Source organism: Dendroctonus ponderosae, unplaced genomic scaffold (genome assembly GCF_020466585.1).
Source record: "Dendroctonus ponderosae isolate FM_Combo_2020 unplaced genomic scaffold, Dpon_F_20191213v2 Dpon_F_20191213_6, whole genome shotgun sequence".
NCBI classification, from domain to species: Eukaryota; Metazoa; Arthropoda; class Insecta; order Coleoptera; family Curculionidae; genus Dendroctonus; species Dendroctonus ponderosae.
Genome location: NW_026018814.1, coordinates 261,974 through 284,879, shown reverse-complemented (window position 1 = coordinate 284,879; position 22,906 = coordinate 261,974). Strand labels below are relative to the sequence as shown.

The following is a 22,906-nucleotide window of genomic DNA, read 5'->3' as shown; positions in this document are numbered from 1 at the left end:
AAAAAACACGCATGTGAAATTTTGATTTTTGGCCGAAATTTTTCCAAGGGTGGGGGTCGATTTTTTGAAAAAATGAAAATTTTCTCAAAATGTCTCAAATTTTACGTCATTTTCAGTTCCCGGACGCGAGCAATGCATCGAACTCACTAAAAAGCATGGTAGAAGTTTCAGATCCAAAATAATAGACATTTTCGGCACATTTTAAGTGTTCTCGATTTTTCACGGCCTTTACTGTTTTAATTCCTGCAACTGATCAAACTCTCTTCAACTTGCAGGTAGTACGCCCATCCCAGAAAGCTCAACGCCCACAGTAATCCTGCTTCCATACGGCAGAATGCTGGTAGTGGATCGTTCCATTTTCAGTCAGCTGCAGGCCGATCAGTCCGGAATCGATCTGCTGGAGCTGAGCGCCAATCTGATCCGCAACCAAAGCGACACTGTGCGACTCACATGCAGCACTCCCAGTATTCTAGATAGCGACACCACGTCCAAAGGCTTAAGCCCCACTTCGTTGGGCTTCGGGCCTCCGGCCTACGAAGATATCTTCGGTTTGAGGGAACTCGATCTGCCTCCTTCCTACAGTGAAGTGAGTCTATTGCTGCTGAACAACCTGCGGAATGGCGAGTGCATTGAGCTGGAGGAAGTGCAAGTTCAGCCGCAAAAGACTACGGAGAATGGTGCGAATGGAGACTGTACTAGAGAGAGTGGAACTAGTCTTTAAGGTGCTTGTTTCAACTGTGTTAGCTCGACTTGAAGATTTTCTTTCACAGTCATGGTTTTGGTGGAAAAACTAGCGCAGCGATTTTCTTTAGCTTCTATGTAGAGGCTCTTCGTTTCAAGACAATTTCTAAACTGGAGCTACTTGTACATACCAAACTCTAATTGAGCTTAGTACGTTTTATCCAACGGTTCCATGTTTTCAAAGAACAAGTTCAGACTCAACTATTTTTGGTTAAAAACTTTTATGCTTTCAATACATATATTAAGCTGAATTATTCTATTGCATTTTGCGCACTTTTTCATCTACAAAGTACGTTTCAAACGGCACAGACTCCCCTTCCCATCACTTGCACTTTTGTTACAGTTTTGGTCTTGAAAGTAAATAAGTTACTAATAAACGAACAGTCCTGCCGACTGCGTCCCAACGCACTTCCACATTCAGATCGTTAGTCCTGCAAAATATCAAATAATCATGGATTATTCAATTTTCTAATATCATCAAGCGCTCAATTGAAGCTCCGTTTTGTGCTAGATCTACCCGCGTCGTGCTGTATAGTGTGTTTGGCAAAAATCAACGAAACAGAGTGAAATCTTGGAAAACAGTTCAGCGACTGATGTGTTTGTAACAGTATCATTACTAAATATATAAAGACAGAAAGACAGTGATATTTTAATAGTAGAAAATGTTTTGTATTATAACGTTAGATAGGAGGAATATTGGACAATAAATGTTAACTTCTTGTAGTATTTCGTTTGATGTTTTCGCGCTTTCAAAGTGTTTGATACATCGAGAAAACTAAACTTCTAATGCCCAGTTGCACCGTTTGACTAAACAGTGATTAAAAATGTAATCGTCGTTTAGTCTGGAAAATGTGTTGTCCCGTCGCTTAACCACTGTTTTGTGTATTCTAAACAACGATTATATTAACCGGCACTTTTTGGCTGATTAGCACCCGATTAGTATATTTTCTTGTTTTTTTTTATTACGGGTGACAGTGGCTATAGTCTTAGATCCTATTTGTTAGCCGTTTTAGTTAATCTTGCAACAAGAGCCGAAAGGCTATACAATAATTTCCATATCCGAACACGAAGCGGGATCGAAAGATGTTTTGGAGTTTGGAAAAGAAGGTTTCCCGTTTTGGCGTATGGCTTCAGAGTAAAACTGGTAAAGCGCAATGCACATTATTTCGGCAACTGGAGTTCTATATAATATGGCCAAAAATATGCTGTATTATATAGAACTCCAGTTGCCAATTATGCAGTTGGTCGTATTTTTCAGCTATTTCAGACCTTGTTAGAGCTTTGATTTGCATTGTTAGTCGACGTCACAATAAAATATAGCATAACTAATATATTACTGGCCGCGTTGCTGCGAAAGATCATGTGAAATTAAATTCGATAATCATGAAGATAGCAACCTAATTAAATTCTCTGATTAACTAACAGACGATTAGTTTGCGACGGTGCAATACATTTTTTTTTAAACACCGGTTAAGATATAATCAGTGTTTAAAGCGAGAACGGTGCAACCGGGGGGTTAGTATCACAAGTTGAAAGTCTAATCAAGTCCAGGAAAATGAAGGATCAGCTGAAAGGGCACAAAATTCCAATATCCAGACTTATTATTCATGTGTATTCTTTCAAATGTCTCATCATAAGTTAGCAATTACAAAATAAAACTACACATATACAGTGTCTACATAATTGTGTGGGTATTTATACAAATTAGCGATAGGTACACAAGATAATTTAGTTATCAATTAAATTCTATCTAAATGTAAAATAAAAGTCCGAATGTTACTTGACGTGAGTCCCGCAGCGGGTCGATGGAAAGCCGGCGACCCTTAACGTTCCGTCTTACGGCTCTTCAGAAACCAACGCCCGAACACTCTTGGAGCGCCCCGACGCCGGTTCCAACCCGTCGCGTAATCAAACAAGTCCATCCGGAGGTCAGTCGCACAAGACTGCGTACTATAGGCAAGTCAATTTACCTATTATGACAATTACTATTAATCGGCAGGAAAAGGATTTCCAAACATTCTAAGTTCTAAATTGTATCAACAGGCGTGGGGACATTCGGAAAAATTCAATTACTGTTTTTTAAAAGCCCTATTTACACATTACTATCAATAATTTATCAGTGTTAATTGAGGCGGAAGAAAAAAGGGACCTTAGTATCCAATTCGATTTCAAGAAATTGCTGGTTATTCGATAGTAAAGTCCCTATTGGTGACTTTGTAAATTGACTTCTATCTGTCGCAGGCGAAACTACAGCATCACTTCGCCCTACATAAAGTAATACATAATATTAATTCCAACGTCTTAAAAATAWAACAGAAACTTATCCATCTAAAATAGGTTGTATATTGGTTTGAGTGAACGACAATTGTCCTCAAACATTCGCAAGTGTCGCGCGGCAATCATATATCAATGCTCAAAATAGACAATTTGCTGATTAATCTGCACGATCTAGTGTTATTTTACAATTACATAATCTCGAAGAAATGAAAGAACAATAAACAATTCAGTTTTCCGTCGCAAAACGGTTAGAATTTTCAGCGGGTGTACCTTGAGAATTCTCACTGTTTTCTGGACAAACCGTGTTTGTTGTCTTAACAGAGCCAAACTTTGCCAAAAAAATCAATCCGGCAGCTTCCTTGTTCACATCTCAAACGAAATTAAAGACATTTCTTCTGAAGTTCAGATTGCACGACACCAATCAATAACTAAAAAAAAACGATTCTAGCACAATACTAACAGTGAAAAAAAATGAAAAAAAAAACTAGCTAAATTACCATAGAAAATAATTAAACCAATATATACTCAGGGCTGGTTGCCTCTCCGCTATGCAATACCACTAACATAATAAAGTAAACGTGAATAAATACATTACTATGCGATGGTGGTAGTTCTGACCCCACGTTTGTATGATGTTAAAAGTTGCAAACTAACCGATTGCCCGCAGGAAATGTACCGTGCCATGGACAATATTTAATGCCATCAGTGAAGAAAGTTTCATGATACCGCGAAAATACTGAACCATCACCAAACGTGAAATGACGCAGTGAAGCACCTAAACATCTCGCGTCCGCAGTTTTCCGTTCTTTCTTTATTAAATGCCCTATCAAATAAAGCGTTAAAAACTGCAGGTTTGGTATATATAAAGGGTTCACCAGACAATTTCACGCAATACTTCAACAGTTTCCCACCAGTAATCGGCCAAATTTCATATTTAGATTCACTAATTTAACAAATGTCCAATGAGTTTACCACAATCTATCAAATAAAATTCACTAGGAAGGGCGGACATACAGTGGGAATAGGGGATAAGCGACGGCGAAGTGAGCAGTTTCCTTGTCAATGAGGATTCAAGTCAAACGGCCGATTTTCTTTATTTTAGTTCCAAATCGACCTCCTACGTGTGGGATTTAGTTTTGGTTCCAATAAGAGGCACCATAGCCCTGCTTGGAACCTGTCTTGGACTGGTTTGAACCTTGGGATCTCTGACCGCTCGAATTTCCCGAATCCTGCAACGATCATAAGCTTTAATAAGACTGATCAATTGAAAACATTAGTTTTATCAAAATATTCGTCTATTTTGAGATTCTTCAATACTGCAAACTTGTGAGTTTTTTGGCTGACTCGACAGTATTTGCGAAACGCCAGAAAGAATTTACTAAAAGAAGCCCGAAAAACTCACCAGTTTCAACAGTTAGTTTTATGTAGATTCTGATGCAAGAAATTCCAATGTTTTATGTATTAGAAAACATAAGCAGGTAAAAGATGTAAATTCAAGCTTAAAGAATTTATTTTTTTTAATTAAATGCATTAAATCGTTCTTCTTAAGAAAGAGGCCTTCAGTTGTATACCCACTGGGAACCGATAAAATCGATATTTCCCATTCTGCCCTTTCGCTTTTCATATTTTTTCCATAGCAAATAAGTTTTCGTTTGCAAGTGGAGTTGCGTTCAGAAAAACCATTTTAACGGTCGACAAAGTTCAAAACAGTAATGTGAACTATAAAAATAGATTTCATACTTCAGCAGGAAAATGATTGCAAGTAAGCCCAAAAAGCAAACGAGACAAATGCACAGTTAATATGGCAACTGATCCGAACATGCAAAACACGGACTTTTACAACCCGTCCGGTTGTAAGTAACACAAGTTCCCAAACATTATAAACAGTGTTGTCTAGTAAAGTGCCTTTCATTATTATTATTATTGGAACATATACAAATTTGGACATCAAAATCAACAAATTAATTTAGCTAGTTAAGCTTGAAACTGGTGTTTTTCTCTTTGAAAAATTAAAYCTTSTCCTTTGAACCGGCAGGATACCCTTTCCACGACAGTCTAAAATCCCGAAAAAATAGCCAATTCAATATTATTATATAAGACTTCTGTTAAAGCTCGTTCACACGGTGACATCAGTGTCGTGACATCTAATGTCATCCACGACAGTGTCATTGTCTGAACAGCTGAAAATCAGTATCGCGACATTAATGTGACATATCAAAATGGTTTGACATACGACACCTTGACACTGGGTACTGTCACGGCATTAGATGTCACGACATTGATGTCACCGTGTGAACGAGCTTTTAGATCAACTAAATGATTCACCACATTGAGATTAAGCCCATAGTTTCCCGATTAGAAAGTGAAAACAGACAGTTATGGTGGATTAGTGAGCCCAATTAAAAGTGCAGCTAAAAAGCATGTGCAAGTGCGTTGGGCATGTGGTGACTTACCGCGCGCCTGCCTTGGTGCCTCACATCCATCTACAAGCAAAACAAAATCTAAGTAAGCAAAAAAATATAGATAATTTATTGGCACCAATCAGTAGACATTCCCCAACTTCGGTCTGTAAAAACGTGCGGGAATTCGCCATGGGCATAAATGAAGACATTCATTGACTGTACTCAGTTTATATCGAGCAGTTGAGTCAGTGAATGTCTACTACTAGGTTGCAAGTCGGTTTTTTTTAAATCACGCATACATTTGTGCTCGACGAAGAATCTAACATTTTTTTGTGTACAATTCGGGTTCAAAAGTATTGTAACATGTGACCACCATAAGGTGGAATACAATTGTTAGCACCGACACCGTTTACACAGTTATTGGCATTATGAGAATAAATCCGCATTTAACAAGAAATTAAAAAAAGGTTTTGTTTGCTTTTTAAATCGAATGAAGTGGCGACGAATATCGGTTACATCTAATAGTCGTTTATGTCATTGATGAAAGGCTTTTCTACCATGGCAAAAGTAAGAGAGGGGTCGACAAGTCACTTTCGAAAGCTTTACACGAAATAGCCAATTATAAAATCTAGAAAAAAGGCAGCTGCAGCTGCAGCTACAGTTCCGTTTAAACTAACAAGTTTACTAAGGCAACATTTGGTCCAAGTCCTATTCTTTCGCTGGCAGAGGAAACTATTCTGGTCAACGGGGGGGATTGAGAGCCTTAAACAAGAGTTTCCACGCAGGAAGGAAGATCTGCAAGTGAGTGTAAAATCATTTTTGGACAAAAAGCCCAGAGATAAAGAAAACATGGTTTTAGAAAAATCTAGAAGTACAGGAGGCGCAAAACTAAGCGTGATTTGAAGAATGGCAAGTAATTGATAGTTTGCCAGAAACGACACAAAATCAGTTAATATGATATCGAACATTCACCTTGATAAAATTGTCGAAATTGCTAAGAAAGCACTGTTTCAACACAACGAAAAGGAGAAAGAAAATTTTGATGAAACAGCACATCAGAATCCTCAGAGAAAATGAAGGGACATCTAATTAAAAATAGTTTATGGTTTTCACGCACTCACACTATAAGTGAAGTTAATAATGGATTCTGTTGTTGAAAATGCACCCGTACTTACCACAGAAATTATATGGAAAAGCATAGATGTTATGACATCCTTACTGACGTGGTTTTTACTTGTACACTGAAGCAGTCACCAATGAACAAATAACCAAAGTGGTTACTTAGCAATAATTGTTCAAACATACGATTTTACACAGATTATTTTTCTCATTTACCTATACCATTCCTCACTAAAGAACTCATTTAGCTCATAAAAAGCGGCCGTGCCAATAGCTGTCTGATTTGGAGCCAATCACTATGGTTTCAGTGCCAATGTCCGAAAATTTGTCTTTCATATGTTCACAAGAGAATAAAAAAGATGTAGTAAACTTGAAACGCCTATAGAGGGTTATTTCACGCTATACGGCACGGAAGTTTGCAGCTAAACCGTTTGATTTTTAAAAAGTATTATTTTCTGCCTATCGAGCGCACATTTTAAAAATATTTTTGTAATGTACAGGGTGTCCCAAAAGCTCTAAATGTATCAAAGTTGCGTTTTTTTAAATCAAATATCTTGTATATTAATGCATTTTTGGATTCGCTGAACAAAATAAGTGTCTGTTTTAATAAGGTTTATAATACCTAAATCTTAAGGCTTTTTAAATAATTCTAATTTTATCAAAATCTAATATTTTTTTCATGTGTCAACTACTATTTTTAAAATGTGCACCCGATAGGCGTCTGTGGATTCATTAAATAATACTTTGCAAAAAACAAACGGGCTAGCCGCAAACATCCGGGCCGTATAGCGTGAATAACCCTGTATAACAATATAAAAAAAAACACTTAGAAATTTTTTTATAGTTATAATGAAATAGAAATAGAGCCATTCCCAAAGAATGAAGATCCATCAGAACAGTAAAACATGCAAGAACGTGCATGCATGCTTCATAACATATCAATAACAATAAGCTGCGCTGGTTGCTGTGGCCATTGTCCACATCGGTCGCAATATTAGCAAAAGGAGTATTGCCACAACTGAGCAATTAAACCATCCACATACCAACATTTTTTTTTTATTTTGATTTTTGTACTGAAAATCCAGTTGAATGAATCCAAAGGAGCGTCTCCCGGTAAGAAAACCTTCATGCAACCTTTAGGACCGCGATGCCGGTGGAACCGTCGGGCGAAAAATAGGACGCATGCATACCTGATGCAGAGGCTGATGCATGGCCATGGCGTTGTGATGCTGCGGCATCGTTGGGATGTACACTTGAGGAGGGTAGCCCGTACCAGTTGGGGCTAAACCAGCGCTTTGGTTGAGGGCCCCGGTGAAAGGCGGTGGGGTACCCGAATGAAATCCCTGCTTTTCATAGGACTGCAAAAACAGAAACAAATACTAAATCTTCGAAGGTCTTTCGATCCCTTTTCTATGCGTTGTTTTAAAGAACACGAGCAAATCTTCAAGCTGTTTTACGAGGAAAGGACATTATTTTAACCACGAGTTCTAGGTCCGAAAATAACCCTTTCAATAACAATTTCGGTAGCGTGCAGGAATATACGCCACTGACAAAACTTGGCAAAATTATTTGTTGCAAAACACTAGTCTTCCCTAGCTGTTGATCCCAAACAATATAATTTTTTAGCTCATTTATATAGCAAACTAGGGTTATTTTTGGACGTATTAGACGTGTTTAAGATGATGCCCCTTCCTCGTGAAACAGCCTGTATGTAAACAACTAAGTTTCTCCCAGTGTTTATCAGGTAGTCAAACACAGTTTAATGCTCTTGGAAAATGTGTAATTAAGGAAAATTTGAACCTGCGATTTTCATGTCAATTGGGCAATTTGCATCGAAAACTTGCTAAATTGATTAAGTAGTTTTCTGTTGAAATTAATTCAGCTTAGAACTAGTCAAAGTGAGGTGGTGGATAATATTTGTGAGACTGTAGACGATTGCTTAACAACTATATTATCTCAATGTTTTAGTTAATTCTAATCATTTTTCCAAACGTACATTTACTTTACTCAGAGCTGCATGCGACTTGCCATACATCGCACTGATATCGTTGCCGGCCGATCCCGGTGTTGTGCCAGAGTTCGTCTGGCCCTTCTGAGCAGCTTGTTGAGCAGCGGCAGCTGTTCCGACCGCATAGCCACCTTTCGCATAGTCTTGCGCAGATTGCCCTAAAGAGTCATAACCCCCATACCCGCCTGAGCCGTAGGTAGCTGGTTTTGGCCCATACTGACTACTGCCACTGGATCCATGAGCGTTGGTTACAGTAGGCAGCTGCTGCAAATCGATTGAACCGTACTTAGTTACTAACAATCTACCAACGCTCGTTTCAATGTTCAGATTAACTGAGAAAAACCATTACCGTATACATCGTCCCGAACTGAGGATAATTTGGAGGCGCCGCCGTGATAGTGTTAAATGCGGTCGCAAAGAAGTAGGGAGGAGCTGTGCCGGCTGCTGCAGCTAAAATGGGCGGCTGTTGCTGTTGCTGCTGCTGTGAGGCGGCGGGCACAGGCGACGTTGTTCCATCACCGGCCCGTCCTGCAGTCTGGAAGCGTCCATCACCAGTTGCCGCTCCATATCCCCCAAGGGCGGCTGTCGGGTCCCGAACCGTTGCCAGCGTTGTCGGCGTCTGGTAACTGATGTCGTAGTAAGGGGTGGGCTACAGAGTAGAATACATAGGAATACACATGACCACGTGTTCACTCGATTGCTATTTCAAATTGTCTGAACGGTATTGCCTTTACAAGAACGGTTCGTATTCAATCGATGATATGCATAGCGAATAATCCGAAATATTATTGCACATAGACAATAAGTCCAAGCTTTATTTACCTACCAGATTTGTAAGTACCATCTAGACCCTTAAACATGCGTGGAACCTCGGGATATACTAGAAACAATAGGCATTGTGCTCTAAAAAGGATATGCCAGAAGGACTTAGGGCCAGGTTAGTCGTTTTAATGCTAAGCGAGTGAAGAGGGGTTATATGCATTGCTACCACACACCTTCCTGGTTGCTATTTACTCAGCTGTACGACTAATAGCTACCAAGAAAATGATCAACTACCCGTACAATGTAGTATATCAACATTAATCACGCTTGAAGCAGTGAAACAGCTTCAAACCATGTTAGCTCAGGGTGAGGTATCAGAAAACATATTATACAAATGGTACACAGATTGCGTGATGTAACGATTACAGCTAAAATACTATTTTCCCAGTTACATTAGTCTACATCAAAATACTTTCAAACCGTACCATTTTGTGCCTACTCCAACAAACACTTGATCAGAGCAAAAAAATTGACGCAATTTGAATATACCTATTAAAACACAAAAACTTGTATACAGAGATTCAGTTTGATCTTGATAACATCGGGAATCAATAGAACAGATTAGAATAATGTCCCGACATGATGTAAATAACATTTTCCCTAAATCGCATCATTTCGCATACAGAGTCAAAAGTGTTTGGGTTTTTATCGTTCATTAAATATCTCGGACACAAAATAAAATATGAAAAAATATCAAGTGGCAAAGTTTTCTAATGAATCAGTGAATGGCACTGTGGAGCCGTGATATTGAACTTGTTTTTATTCTAGTTTTGATACAAAATGCAGGAGTGACCCACAAAATACCCTTCCAAGAATATTGGGTGGCTAAAACTTAAAGAGCCTTTGTAAGGTCATTAGAAGTGTTTGTATTGCGTGTTTCACGACAATCGGATAATAGGTTCAAAACTTATGAGGAAAAACTGTTCCTCATCGCGCTGTATCTCCGAAACGATGAGATATAAGGGAAATGTTTATATCATCAAGTCATCAAAATTAAACCTGATTCACTCTCTGTAGTCACGCTAATAATAATATAAAAATGTGTCAATAAATTAAGAATTTATAGTTTAGTAAAATACCACAAAAAAACCATAACACTGCAACACAAATAATAAAAATAGTATATTTATAGCGCCCAGTTATTTAGCGATTAAGCACATGCAAGATTTAAAATGATTTGGGATTAATCGGCATTTAGAAGTGGTTATTTCAGGACATTGAAAGTCGATCTTGTGCATGTGACTGATTTCTTAATAGCACGTAAAAAGCACAAATGAATGAATGGCAAAATCAAAAAGCTACAACAAGCAGATAAATATTGTATCCTCCACCCCAACATAAGAATCGTTACATCACCAGCAACTAATTACAGTCGACGACACATAAAAGTAGACAATTAAATAGTTGTGTAACTCTGACTTTCGATCTACCTTTGCGTAAATCACATTACTGACAAAGATTTCTTTTTTGGAAGAGTACGATTTATAAAATTGCAAAGAAATATTCTTCAAATTATATCCGACGTATTTCACAAAGCCTGATCTGCCAAAATCGGAAAAACTGCCTTTAAGAGTAGTCTACTTTTATGAGTCGCCAACTGATGGGGTTTTGTTGAATCAAAGTTTGTTTATCAAAGGTTTTGTTAAATTTTCATTTATCTCCATTCAAGCCTTTGGACAATGATTCGATGTGAAAATACATTTGAACACAACTGAAGTAAATGAGCTTCAATTAAGTTCGATAAGAAAAGAAAGATGAAATATTTGAAACTCACCAAGTGCGGCAACCGTTGCTGCAACAGTTGCATATCCTCAAAGGAGTACACGGGTTGTTGGAAGTAGGGCACTTGTCCCATTATGTAGGGCGTACTCATCACAGGGGTTACTCCAGGTGGAGGTATATTGGACATCACACTAGTAGAATTTTTGGCTGTAAATAAACAGGGAATTATAACTAATAGCACTTAGGAGATTTCAAGCAAGGGAAAAATATGAAGACAGTCAGAGGCCAAAAGATAATCCCAGCAGCATATCGTCGGAAATTTCGTCTTGTGAAAGTGAAAGCCAAAAAGCTTGCTATAAACGCAAACAAAGCCCAACTGCTCATTTCCCTCATCGAATATCACCATCAGAATCGAAATTTCCGTAAGTAATCAGCAATTGATAGTCAATATCGTTCTTACCTAGCGCCGCTGTTGTCTTACTGTTCATCGTCGTTTGACTTAGCGACGACATTGCAACGGTACTGGACGCAGCAATGTTGCTAGACGCTGTGCTAGTAACGCTTCCTGCTGCATTGCTACTATCGTAAGAGTTCTCTTTGGACCCTAATTTGTGTCCGCTGACAGCCGGCGTTGAATTGTAACTGTTGTACTGATTAGAAGCCGATGGGAAGTTAGCGTTGTTACTTAATCCTAAAAACAATTAGCCAAAATCAAAGAGTCCATTTTTTCCAAGTTGATTAGCCATTATAAAAAGGAAAGGGATTTTATGCTTTATTTGTAAGTACCTGCATTAGCACCATAAACTGACTGACTGTTCGAATTCTGAGCAGATGCGTAGCTCGGCTGGCCACCGGTCTGATACGAGTTAGGGGTTTGCGTAACTGAAGCATACGCAGCAGCCGGATAGGCCTGAGTTGCAGCCGCAGCGGATGAGTACGCGTTTCCGTACGAGTTTGAGCCCGCTGAAGAATTTTGCACGCCAGCTGCATAAGAGTTCGCTTGGTTCGCATAGCTAGCCCCCGATGGGCTACCGCCGACATAGGCACTTGTTGTCGCCTAGAAAATATATATTGTATACATTTTTATTCTTCTATTCAATGAAAATCAAGTTGCACCATATACCTAAAACATAGTTTGTATTGCTTACCTGTGCTGCTACATAGGGCAAGGAATTGTACACATTCGACTTTTGCTGGTAGGCGTTGTAAGAAGCCGCCTGAGAGCTGTACGAATAACCATTAGTAGAACCCTCTGACTGTCCATCGGTGGGCTGTTTGCTCAATTCTACAGTAGACGCTGTAGTCACCGAAGGGACTGATGTTGTCACAGACGAGCCTATTTCTGTTAAGTTTGTTAGCAAAGGATTGCAATTTCGATCAACCATATTACCTTGTGAAGTGCTCCTAGGCGCCGCCGTATTGTTGTAGTTCAAATGGTCCGACGACACTGTACTGTTATCAGAACTTGCAAGCTGAAAAACAATCGAGCGTTAAGCAAAGTTTTCGGGAATTTTCACACGACTTATGTGCAAATCAATTATTCAGGCTGCCAAAATCATCGGAGCAATAGATCCTCAAAAAAGCTCCATTGCTTGTAACGAAAGACTCATTACCAACATAGAAACAATTTGTGGATCTACCTCTCAGTCTCGTCATCGAATCATCACAAAGAACAATGGAAAATATTTTCAAAATAGAAGACGGAAATAAAACAATTGTCACATTTATTGGAAACAACCATGTGTTTTATTTATTTCCAGAAGCAATTTTTTCAATTTCATGACATTCTTCCTCAATACCAAAAACAGAAAACTCTACTTCTAAAAACAAACCAAATACAGGGCTGTATTCATCTCAAGTGAGACACACGAGTGAGTGTATAATAAGAATAAATCGATCAACGGATAATAGTTGAAGTAAAGATATTTTTCTTATTTTGAAAGTTTGCGTTGTTTCAAATTAACCACGATAACTATGAAGCAAATACTTACACCCTGTGACAAAGCCGCAGTTATATTGCTGTTTGCCGTATTGTTAGCATTTGCAGAACCACTGCTGTATCCTGTGTCTGCCCCTAAACAGCCACTGTTGTTTGTCCCTGACGAATTTAATTCAGCACTTGAAGGCGTTGACCTGGAGTTATCCATTTGAACTGCTGCTGAGCTAATATTATCAAAACATTTTTTTTTTAATAAATTGCAATAAAGATAAAAAAATACACCATTCACTAGATGGGCATTACAACTTACTTTCTGTTAGGTTCATTACCGAACTTGACTTCGGAATTTGCGTCAAACGACGTGTCAATGAGATCCATCGCTCCGAACTGCACATCCAAGAACGTAACACTACTATTTAAATCACCGGGCATTTCGACTGCACTGGCCGGTATCTGAAACAAAATGAAAACATTATTAACAACGGCATATTTCCCGATTCTCGTTGTGAAAAACGAGAACTTGGTGCCGAAATCTGTCAGATTGCCAAGAACATCTGCAGGAAAGACATATCAAAGGAACCCAAAGCTAAATACCGAAAGACTCGATAATAAGCTGGAATAACCGTTCAAAGTCTAACCCTCAGTCTCGTCATCGTGTCATCATCCAGAAACGTGCATTTCAATAGCGAGAAGCAAAATAAATGACGATTTACTGACCTTTGAAGGGGGAGGTACTCTCGCCCTCTGAGTCTTCGATCTCTGAGGTTGGTGCACTTGTTGCACTTCTTGTCCCGCACCGTAAGTCGTTGCACCAGTCTGGTACGTTCCAGCGTAACTATTGGTACCTGCGGATCCACCATAACTGGGTTGTGTTGATCCGTAAGTCTGTGACACCGCACTATTATAAGGCGTCGTCGCCTGATTGCCGTATGATGGCTGAGTTGCGTTGTACGGCTGTTGCGAGGTCGCGTTACTGCTCGTATTGTTGCTGTATGGTGGCTGTTGTGCTACAGCCGAACCGTAAGGCTGAGCAGCATTGCTATACGATTGCGTGCTGTTACTGTAAGTTTGGGCAGGGTTGTTAGCGTACTGTTGTTGGGTAGCGTTGCTGTACGCCTGGGTCACCGCTGGGTATACTTGAGACGTATTGTTATATACCTGAAAGTCAATAAGAAAATTACTAAACGGTTCTTTTGGGCCGTTCAGTAAAGCACCTACCGGTGGAACATTAGTTTTCGCATCGTAAGAGTTCTGTGGGGTTTGGTACGTTGTTGTATTAACATACGGTTTACCCAGAGCATCACTATTTTGTTGTGAAAGCTGCGAAAAATATTGGGTTTGGGCGGGGGTAAGCGTACCAACCAGGGGCGGAACCGGGCTTGGCTGAGATGGCAACTGCGGCACAGTTTGATTATAGGTCTGACCCAACGACTGACTGAAAAAAAAACGAAATAATTCCAGCCCAGTAATAGAAATTGTTGTGCCAAAATCAAATTCAATCGGTTACCTGTAGGTGTTATCCTGATGCGTAGCACTTGATAAATTTTGATCTAACGCTGGTAAGTTTTGGCCCGCAGTGGAGGTATCCAAAACACTGTCCTGCAATATTGGCGGGCAACTGGGAGTAAACACCTTAGTCTCAACGAGACTGCCGGTGTATTCCTCAGTGGACCACTCGTCTGTTTGCAAATCATCCCAATCATCTATAAATGCAACATTAGGATTTTAATATGTTCTGTATATGCACAAACAAGACATTTTTCTGTAATAGCATCAGTAACAGAGAATTATGTAGTTCTGTTAATAATAAACCACTAACCGGTGCTGCTAACGTGATTGGTGGTTGGAGCAGCAGCCGCCGTGCTGTTATCCCACGTATTAGAACTATCCCATGTTTCGATTGGCTGCCTATTGTAGTCGCGTCCTCCGCCACTCCTATTTCCCCTAGGTGGATACCTGAAAAAAAGAACGGTCAAATTAGAAGTGGTTCAAGCGAAGTCGAAGTGAAAACGTATTGATTTGCTGTTACTGAAAAATGATTGAAATTACCTTCCGCCAGCTCGGCCACCACCACGTCCTCGTGCTCCTCCAGCGCCTCTGGTGAGGCCCCGACCGCCGCCACGACGGTCGCCACCTCGGCCGCCGCTTCCTTCTTCGCGCCATCGTCGCGGCGGTCCATTGCCTCCCCCACTTCTATTGTCTCTACGTGCGCCCGAGCGCTCCTGTAAAAAAACGTTATTTTAGACCACTGATCAATATTAAAAATTAAGAATATTGCTACTGCCATAAATCCACAAATTTTCCGGGTGCTATTATTTATTTATTTTGGTTTTGCCTGCATCACTTCTTCTGGGGTACAATGTTTCCTTTGCTATTGGCATGCATTTTTTGCCGAGCAAGAAAATACATGCCAAGGCTTAAAGCAACAACAACGCTACACATAAAAACTGATGATGGTGGAAAAATACACCGAAACGTATTTTGATTGATAAATAGAGACAATAAATGACTGAAACCCAGGAATTTGATTTGGAATTGAAACACAGTCAGGAAAGTATATACAATATGATTTAATGTTGGTTATGTTGTCTGTTGCGTTGGACCCACTAACACACATTAATTCATTTTTTTTGTCGTTTTAATATGAAAATGTCGAGATTGATTTGTTCTAGACGCAAGCTACTTGCTTTTACGTTCATTTTAGTTTCATGTTTGCTATGGTGTATGATTTTAACGACTGACTAGCTTTGGTTCAATATTACCATGTATTCTTCTGTTCTTTTGTCTTCATCACCAATCATTCGTTATTCTACAAATTCATTCATTTCACCTTTATTCATACTGCTAAATTCTCAAGGATTTTCCTGATCAGCTTCAAGATCAGGTGGACCTCAAAACGGAACGCTACTAAATTATAACCTTTCAACAAGAAGTCCCAATGAATGGAATGCGTTTTATGAGCTATCAAAAAAGTATTATCTGTGAGTCATAAAACAACAATCAGTCGTTTGAATTGGAATTTTCACTGATCAATCAACATTAAATTATGTTCTACGTAATATATTCTACTGGGCGGTCCCGGTTAAACATCATCAATTTTAAAAGACAAAAGCTTGAAAAATACAGTAGACTTTCATTAAAAAAAAACTTTACGCGCAGATCTAACCAATGCTAAATTTCTAAAACGTTGTCTTTGTCTCTGTTTGAAAGTACTTTATTCTTGCTTTATTTTTTTATATATGCTCTCCCCCCTTTTAAAATTAAAATACTAATGCCATTCCATACCTTCCATTCCCTGCCATCTCCTCCGCCAACATTGTTTCCAGGGGTGTTGGCAGATGGGCCTTCATCCCAACTTTCCTGGCCTCCGGCTCCTTCATCGTCTTTTTTCTCCTGCTTACCTGCAGAAGCCTGTCGTTTTTTCTTCCTCTTGTCTTTTGTTTCCCATTCACCCTGATGAATACCACAATAAGAACTCGATCAAATCAAAACTACTCGCGTAAATTCAATATACGTATAATATTATTAATTATACTATATATAATATTAAAAAATCTGAATTGCCGCTAGAAGTGATTACAATGTATTTTTTATTTCAACAACCCTGTATAGATGGGAATGTTGTCCTAAAACTGGCTTTTGAATATTGAAGCATCACAAGTCACTTGCAAATTAAACAGTTTTTACAGCAAATCCCGTCAGTTTGCCAAGATAATCTTCGAAATAGGTTCATCAAAGCCATTTATAGGCAAAAAGCAAAAAACTCGCTGAATGCCGAAATGGTATTTTTGAAACCTAATTCTCAGTCTCGTCATCGTATCATCATTCAGGATATTTAATTTGAAATAAAATCGACTTCACGTAGAGCACGTGCTTAAATTAAAATTGGCCACTGTTCGTCCATCGTTATTGATAAAATACTAAAAATTCTAACAAGATCATTAACATTTTTTCAAAAAAATGTGAAACTTACATGTGGGGCATTTTCTTCATATAGAAAATTCATGGCCGTGTTCATGTCGTTATCGCTTTCATGAAGGGCCCAGCAAACTTGATCTTCTGGAAAATGAGTCAAGTCCATAAGTTGCTGAACCTTTTCTTTTATGCTGACCTCCATTTTGATATTCTCCTTATTGGAAACTTTATCACCGCCGCCTTTGCCTAAACACAAACGAAACTCTGAATAACGAAACCCGTCAAGCACGTGCGACTGTAGAGATACAACTCTGACTGAGCGGTAGCCAAATCTGCAAGCCGGTGGGTTAAGTGGAGGGGGATGGAAGAAGTTAATTTAATGGTATTCACGTAAGAAGTATTCCTGGTAGAAAGTGATAGTTTATTCAAAATATATCTAATAATACATGCAACATAAACAAGCCAAAATGGATGTAGGTACTCGGCTTTATCAGATAATAATTATCACAAATCAGTTTGTCTGAGAGATGGTGACTTTAAAGCTTTTTATAGGGCCAAATCATGCTTATCTGGGTCCCGGAATAAATCAGACAATTAACCACAAATTAATGTATACTTAAATATGGATTTAACTCTCATTAGGGGTATGTGTTGACACAACAGTTGACAAATTTAATCTGATCTAGTGTAATTACTTTCAAGTAAATGCACATAACTCAAACTCAAAACCGATGCTGTTTGAGTTCTAAAACCACGTGGCCGTTAAAATCAAAATACATTTTTGATACTTTGCAATTTAAAAGATGTTAATATTGATCAAAATTCCATTACTTGTTTTGGAATTTACTTGCTTAGTTAAACGATAGCAGAAAAAAATACAAAAATGAGGCATACACTACAAATAAAGATTATCTATAATCCCAGCTATATCGTTTATGCAATGCAAGCTCTTAGATATCATTTGTGCCATCACCATGTGTTTTAAGAGTTTCTTAATTTTAACAATTTCTAAAATAATCGACGAGTGTTTGGTTCTGACTGAAGAATTACAATGGCTTTAAATGGCATGAATTCTGACACCAAGCTTGTCTCAGGAAATATGGGCCAGCCATTTAACTCATACCACTTTGATGGTTGAGTCACAGTTAGTGATAATGCACATTTATCTCATTCTTAGGGGAATTTTTCAGACACCGCGACTCAGTGGCATTAGCCAACTTTCTCCACGTGTTTATCTGATTATATGAGTGGCTTAATCTAGGGAAGTAATACAAAGCAACTTACCTCCATCTGTTTTGTGAGATTTATCGCCTTTAGGCCCCTTACCACCCTTGGCGGTGGTTCGACCGGTCGCACTCATCTTTTTTTGTACAGTATGTACAGTGATTCTATTTACAACTATCTGAAATGGGACAAAGATTATTACTACCAGCAAACGCAAAAAAACTTTGCTATGATTTAAAAAGTACAAAAGGTACACTGCATTCAATCGCTCTGAGAAATAAACCTTAAACAGCAGAACACGCTTCTAGAGAAACAATGAAATAAGCAAATAATTATGATTGATATCAACCTCAGCTTGATGTTTTTGACTGCAAATGCAAGCAGTTCCAAGAAAAATGTGATTGAGGCTGTCAACGCCAAGGACCGGAGTTTGACAAATTGGTCGAAATTTGGGGCTTTCGATGAGCGTTTTATGGGAGTTTCGTGAAATGTTGATCATCCGAAGGATTATTCAATGTTTACGAACAATAATACACGTTTGGAGGTCTCGATCCATGGCAACACTGCGGGGACCCGTCATTACAAAGGAAATCAGGCCCGTTACTCATCGTTGAGAAATCAACCGGTTTGATAAGAAAAACCTTAACTGAAATGGAAATGCATTCAGAACCGCATCGAATTTCACCGTGAGAAAATTCCCCATTTTACCATGTGGGACGACGCCATTTCAAAGCTCGCTACAGCCTTGTGTGTATTGACAAATAAGTCTATTCTCAAATAACACAGCATTTGAATGCTGCGGAAACTGATTGTAACACTTTCAAACTACCTGAACTAGCCCCTAAAGCAGTTTATTGCTCTTAATGCACATCTAAAACACCAACTTTCCGTAAATAATACTGAACGGAATAACCATACCTGATTATTTCTGTACCCACAACGCACTTTTGAAGTCACGTGACCGAACAAATATGGCGGCAGAGTTCAACGTGTTTAGCCCGCCAAATTCAAAGTCCCACCCTAATATTCGTTTCCCGTACATTCAAAGCCATACATTCATGAAATAATTGACTGAAAAATGATTCTATTTAATCAAGCCTTCGGAAAAAACTGATATAACCTCTGCTCTACTCAGCAAAATATCTTTATGAATGTATTTCTTCATTTCCAGCATCATAACCTAAATCACGTGCTGCCTCTATCTGCATTATGGGGTAGTATGTTTTCATCTTCCTCGCTTAAAAGCTGCCATAACCCAACTGATTTTTTAAAGCTAACCTAACTGAGTAAAGCAAACACTCCCAAAAACTAGTCTTCCAGAATCCCAAAATAAAAATGCTTCCCCCTGGTAGCGGCACAGGCATTTTCATTCACAATTCCCCAAAGGTTATTCGCTTACTACTACAAGGATGCACCAACAGGCCCTTCTACCACATAGTGGTTAGTGTGGTAGGTATTAGCTCAACTCTTCTAGCCCCCAAACCTATGCAGCTATTTCTCTTAATTCAGACTAGAGCGCATCAGAGCCGCCCCGTTATCGAGCAGCTGGGCAGTTATGATCCCTTACCAAACCAGCACGACGAGAAACTGGTGGCGCTGAACTTTGAAAGAATCAGATACTGGATCGGAAATGGGGCCGCCATCACAACCCCTGTAGCACAGCTGTTAGGGCTGGCCGGATTTTACCCAATACACCCCACCAGCTACATGCAAGCGTGGAGAAACAGGCGCACTTTAGGGGAGAAGGAACACAAAGTTCCAGAGGAACCACAAGAAAAGTTAGAAGAGACTGCCAGCTAATATGGGACTTAGTAAGACTCAGGTGTTTTAGTCTATAGCATTTTTAAGTATATACGTGTGGAAATAGATGCGATAAATAATCCCCAACCAAGAGCTAGAAATTAGCAAAATCCTAAACTAATCTGGAAGAAAACTATTGAAATGCATGGGTTTTTGGAAACGTTTTATTTGTGCGTGCCTTGGCAAAATGTATATACTTTTAGTCTAAAAACAATTCGTGAATCCTATAGGACAAATGCACGAAAGCTGCCTAATCGATGACCGGATTATAAACAGCAAATCTAACAGTTAGTTGGCAAAAAAGTTGAGGGATTGAATAAATGCCTAATCAAATAGAAAGGATGTTTTCCTGTGCTATACCACTTTAAATATCTTTATTATTTTCTCAGTTTTCGTAAAAGCCACTTTAATAAACATAAAAACTTATATACTCTCGCAACAAGCGCGGCTTACTTATATAAAAAAGCGGTTCGATTTCAAGTTTGTCTCACACATACAAGCCTTAGTGGGGTAAAGAGTATGTAGTAAAATTAAAGCCTAATAAATATCAAGCATGAGCGTATTAAAAATATCCACAATAGAGTTTTCAAGTCAAGCTTTCACCGATCATTTATCAATTTAAAGCGAAACAATCACGCAAGTAAAGTGTTTTTAAAAAATACTTTTAAACGCTCGTGCGTCCTAATGCATTTACAATCTATAAAATACCTAAAATGAATTGCATTTCTCGTGCTCTAAAAGTAACCATTAACTTTACCTCTCTTCAACGCGCAATCATTTATTAAGATTTAAAACATTTATAGAAGTATAAAAATAGTATAGTAGACTTTAGACACCAGACGAGACAAAACAAAACAAAAAAAAACACTCCATATTACCACTATATATTGCAAAAGGCGCGACGGTAGAACAAGGGGGCTCCTAATCGGATTTCTCGGTAACCTTGTTAACTGAAAAAAAAAACATGTTTAAATATGTATTCTTTTTTTTTAATGGTGCAACAGGACAAAAGTATTTAGGTAAAATTACAATAATCTAATCCGCCAAGAAACTTGTATCAAATTCTACTCTCGTGAATAACTAGATAATGATTTTTTATATTTTAAAATAAGATTTCGATGTTGCGATGCTTTTTGGTTGGAATTAATCATATGAATATGAAAATCCATCTTTTTGTCTGATTTTCGGTCAACTAAAACGCAGGTTTATCGATTGCTTTGTTGCGAAATGTTCACTTTTCAAATTTCCATAAAAATTACTAGATTTTACTTAATTCGAAACAATTGCGTGTTTTTTAAATTGTTTTGAGAGTGAAGTTTCTTGAGTTCTTTAATTGCGAAGAAAAAATGTTGATGATTTACATATCCGCCAATACATATTTGTAGATATTTGTTAGTTTGAAATGTAAATTTTTTAGTTTTTCGCCGACATTTTATGGCCTATTTGAGATAGTCAACGGAACTTTTGAACACGTTTTATCCATACTTTTAGCTATTTTTTGCATTTATACGTAAAATACACAATATCAGGAACCGTGGAGAATCTCCTCAAAATAAAATGAAAAACAACAGCCCGATAATATGTTACAAACCAAGCGCTCCTAAATACAGATGATCCACTTGCTAAATTTCCAATTGAGAACGAACGTATTCTTATAAATCTCGAGAACTTACCCTGTTCTTTAACCTTGTTCATAGTTTCATCGATGACATTGTGATGCTTCAAGAAATAAGGTCTCACAATCCTGCCGTAAAGCACTAAAGATCCATTGAATTCGGTGGGAATCATCAGCCATACCAAGAAAACGCACTGGAAAGTATATTCATAGATTGAAGAAAATTAGGTTGCATACATGTACACGAGCTGTTAGCGTATAAGCTTGATTTTAACAGCACTTGGTGATTGAGTGACTCGGCAGAAAAGCTTTAATTACTGGAGTCAGATGATTACACTGGCTATAAAATACGTCCTTTATATATTTTAAAATAGATATGGAATAAACCGTCTTTTTTACATGGCAGATATTTACCTTGATCAGCCAGTACAGAGGGAACCAGCCCACAATGAAGTCGGCAAAGTACTCGACAACGGAGAAGAGAGCGAAGATCACCCAATACGTTAACCACTTCGTGTCATCGTCTTTTTTGTGGCTTTCAATGGCATGGATAGAAAGATACGCTGGGTAGAGAAAACCTACCGAGTTGCATACTAGCTGGGCTGCAAAGCCGAATACCAACCAAAGGCCTAGAACGGCTATACCACCTGTAAAAAGCATACACTTTAAAAAATGTTACCAAAACATAATAATTATCAATCAAATCGCTCTCATTGTTACTGCAAATGCGAATTCCATGTTTCATTACGCTGTTAGAATCGAATGACGAACGTGAATTAGTTCCATTAACTAGTATTATCTTTTTTCCACTAAGAGAATTGGACGGATTATAAATGATCTTACTTCGGCAGGCAAAAGAGACTGAACTACAAACTTAATTGAACTAAGAAGTGGAATAAAAATTCCGCCAAGGTTACAAAGAAATTTTATCATTTTCAGATGTAATTACACCCACGCATGCATGTTTACCTCTAGCAATTAAAGGTAAAACAGTAGTCATCATGTGAATTGAATTCTAATGTGTGGACTTAATGATTCATACATTACAATATCATCTGAAATAAACATCACTGCTTGCAGACGAAGTCGAATTGATTGGCTTCAGATAAGATAAGGAATTAATAATACATCAATAAATAAACACGCCTCTACTATTAATGAGTCGCGTGAAAAGAATTAATTTGCTAATTAGTTTTGAAATTGACCGCGTAAAAATAGACAAACGGCCCAGGGGGCTTTCGCGTTAAGTTCTTAGAACTCTCACTATTCCTGTAGTGAAAGTGTGCATGTTACATGAATAAAAATACCAAGTAATTTTTACT

General features: G+C 38.4%; 4 protein-coding genes across 12 annotated transcripts in view; 2 read left to right on the top strand and 2 right to left on the bottom strand.

Annotated features, from left to right (window-relative positions):
- Positions 1-1,464, top strand: part of LOC109546919 — a 17,181-nt gene extending 15,717 nt beyond the window's left edge. For all 3 annotated transcript variants that reach the window (XR_007281753.1, XR_007281754.1, XM_019918090.2), the window contains one exon: positions 276-1,464. Coding sequence is in view for 1 of the 3 variants with exons in the window: in XM_019918090.2 (XP_019773649.1) it covers positions 276-721 (446 nt within the window). In the remaining 2 variants the exon portion in view is untranslated. The remainder of the gene's footprint in view (positions 1-275) is intronic.
- An 868-nt stretch (positions 1,465-2,332) lies between these two features.
- On the bottom strand, positions 2,333-19,162 carry LOC109546882 (protein lingerer). Of its 6 annotated transcripts, none has more exons than XM_019918043.2 (21): positions 19,088-19,162; positions 18,230-18,347; positions 17,004-17,191; positions 16,316-16,483; positions 15,080-15,252; positions 14,850-14,986; positions 14,538-14,733; positions 14,249-14,465; positions 13,748-14,188; positions 13,341-13,483; positions 13,083-13,254; positions 12,482-12,563; positions 12,240-12,433; positions 11,878-12,148; positions 11,552-11,782; positions 11,144-11,298; positions 8,897-9,196; positions 8,536-8,811; positions 7,730-7,897; positions 5,472-5,501; positions 2,333-4,247 (listed from the first exon to the last, which is right to left on the bottom strand). In XM_019918043.2, exons 2-21 carry the CDS (start codon positions 18,303-18,305, stop codon positions 4,149-4,151), a joined length of 3,717 nt encoding a protein of 1,238 aa, XP_019773602.2. In that variant the 5' UTR covers positions 18,306-18,347; positions 19,088-19,162; the 3' UTR covers positions 2,333-4,148. The 6 variants fall into 6 exon arrangements, with proteins under 6 accessions (XP_019773602.2, XP_019773603.2, XP_019773598.2 ...); XM_019918044.2 differs by having other exon boundaries at positions 18,999-19,125; XM_019918039.2 differs by lacking the exon at positions 19,088-19,162 and adding an exon at positions 18,519-18,649 and having other exon boundaries at positions 8,536-8,808.
- A 189-nt stretch (positions 19,163-19,351) lies between these two features.
- On the top strand, positions 19,352-20,056 carry LOC109546887 (probable 28S ribosomal protein S16, mitochondrial). Its single transcript, XM_019918053.2, has 2 exons — positions 19,352-19,618; positions 19,679-20,056. The coding sequence occupies exons 1-2, from the start codon at positions 19,505-19,507 to the stop codon at positions 19,967-19,969; spliced, it is 405 nt and encodes a 134-aa protein (XP_019773612.1). The 5' UTR covers positions 19,352-19,504; the 3' UTR covers positions 19,970-20,056.
- A 63-nt stretch (positions 20,057-20,119) lies between these two features.
- LOC109546886 (receptor expression-enhancing protein 5) overlaps positions 20,120-22,906 on the bottom strand; it is a 4,746-nt gene continuing 1,959 nt past the window's right edge. For both annotated transcript variants that reach the window (XM_019918051.2, XM_019918052.2), the window contains exons 2-4: positions 21,999-22,231; positions 21,643-21,778; positions 20,120-20,919 (exon numbers count right to left, since the gene is read on the bottom strand). In XM_019918051.2, the coding sequence (XP_019773610.1) occupies positions 20,891-20,919; positions 21,643-21,778; positions 21,999-22,231 (398 nt within the window). In that variant the 3' untranslated portion in view covers positions 20,120-20,890. The remainder of the gene's footprint in view (positions 20,920-21,642; positions 21,779-21,998; positions 22,232-22,906) is intronic.

What these genes read in the sequence shown, in the direction of transcription:
- LOC109546882 (XM_019918043.2), bottom strand. Translation starts at nt 18,305, where the DNA reads ATGAGTGCGACCGGTCGAACCACCGCCAAGGGTGGTAAGGGGCCTAAA. An exon ending in CATCAGGATAACACCTACAG is followed by an intron (nt 14,466 to 14,537) that starts GTAACCGATTGA and finishes TTTTTTTTTCAG; the next exon opens with TCAGTCGTTGGGTCAGACCT. An exon ending in GAGTACCTCCCCCTTCAAAG is followed by an intron (nt 13,484 to 13,747) that starts GTCAGTAAATCG and finishes ATTTTGTTTCAG; the next exon opens with ATACCGGCCAGTGCAGTCGA.
- LOC109546887 (XM_019918053.2), top strand. Translation starts at nt 19,505, where the DNA reads ATGCTTCCCCCTGGTAGCGGCACAGGCATTTTCATTCACAATTCCCCA. An exon ending in ACCACATAGTGGTTAGTGTG is followed by an intron (nt 19,619 to 19,678) that starts GTAGGTATTAGC and finishes CTCTTAATTCAG; the next exon opens with ACTAGAGCGCATCAGAGCCG.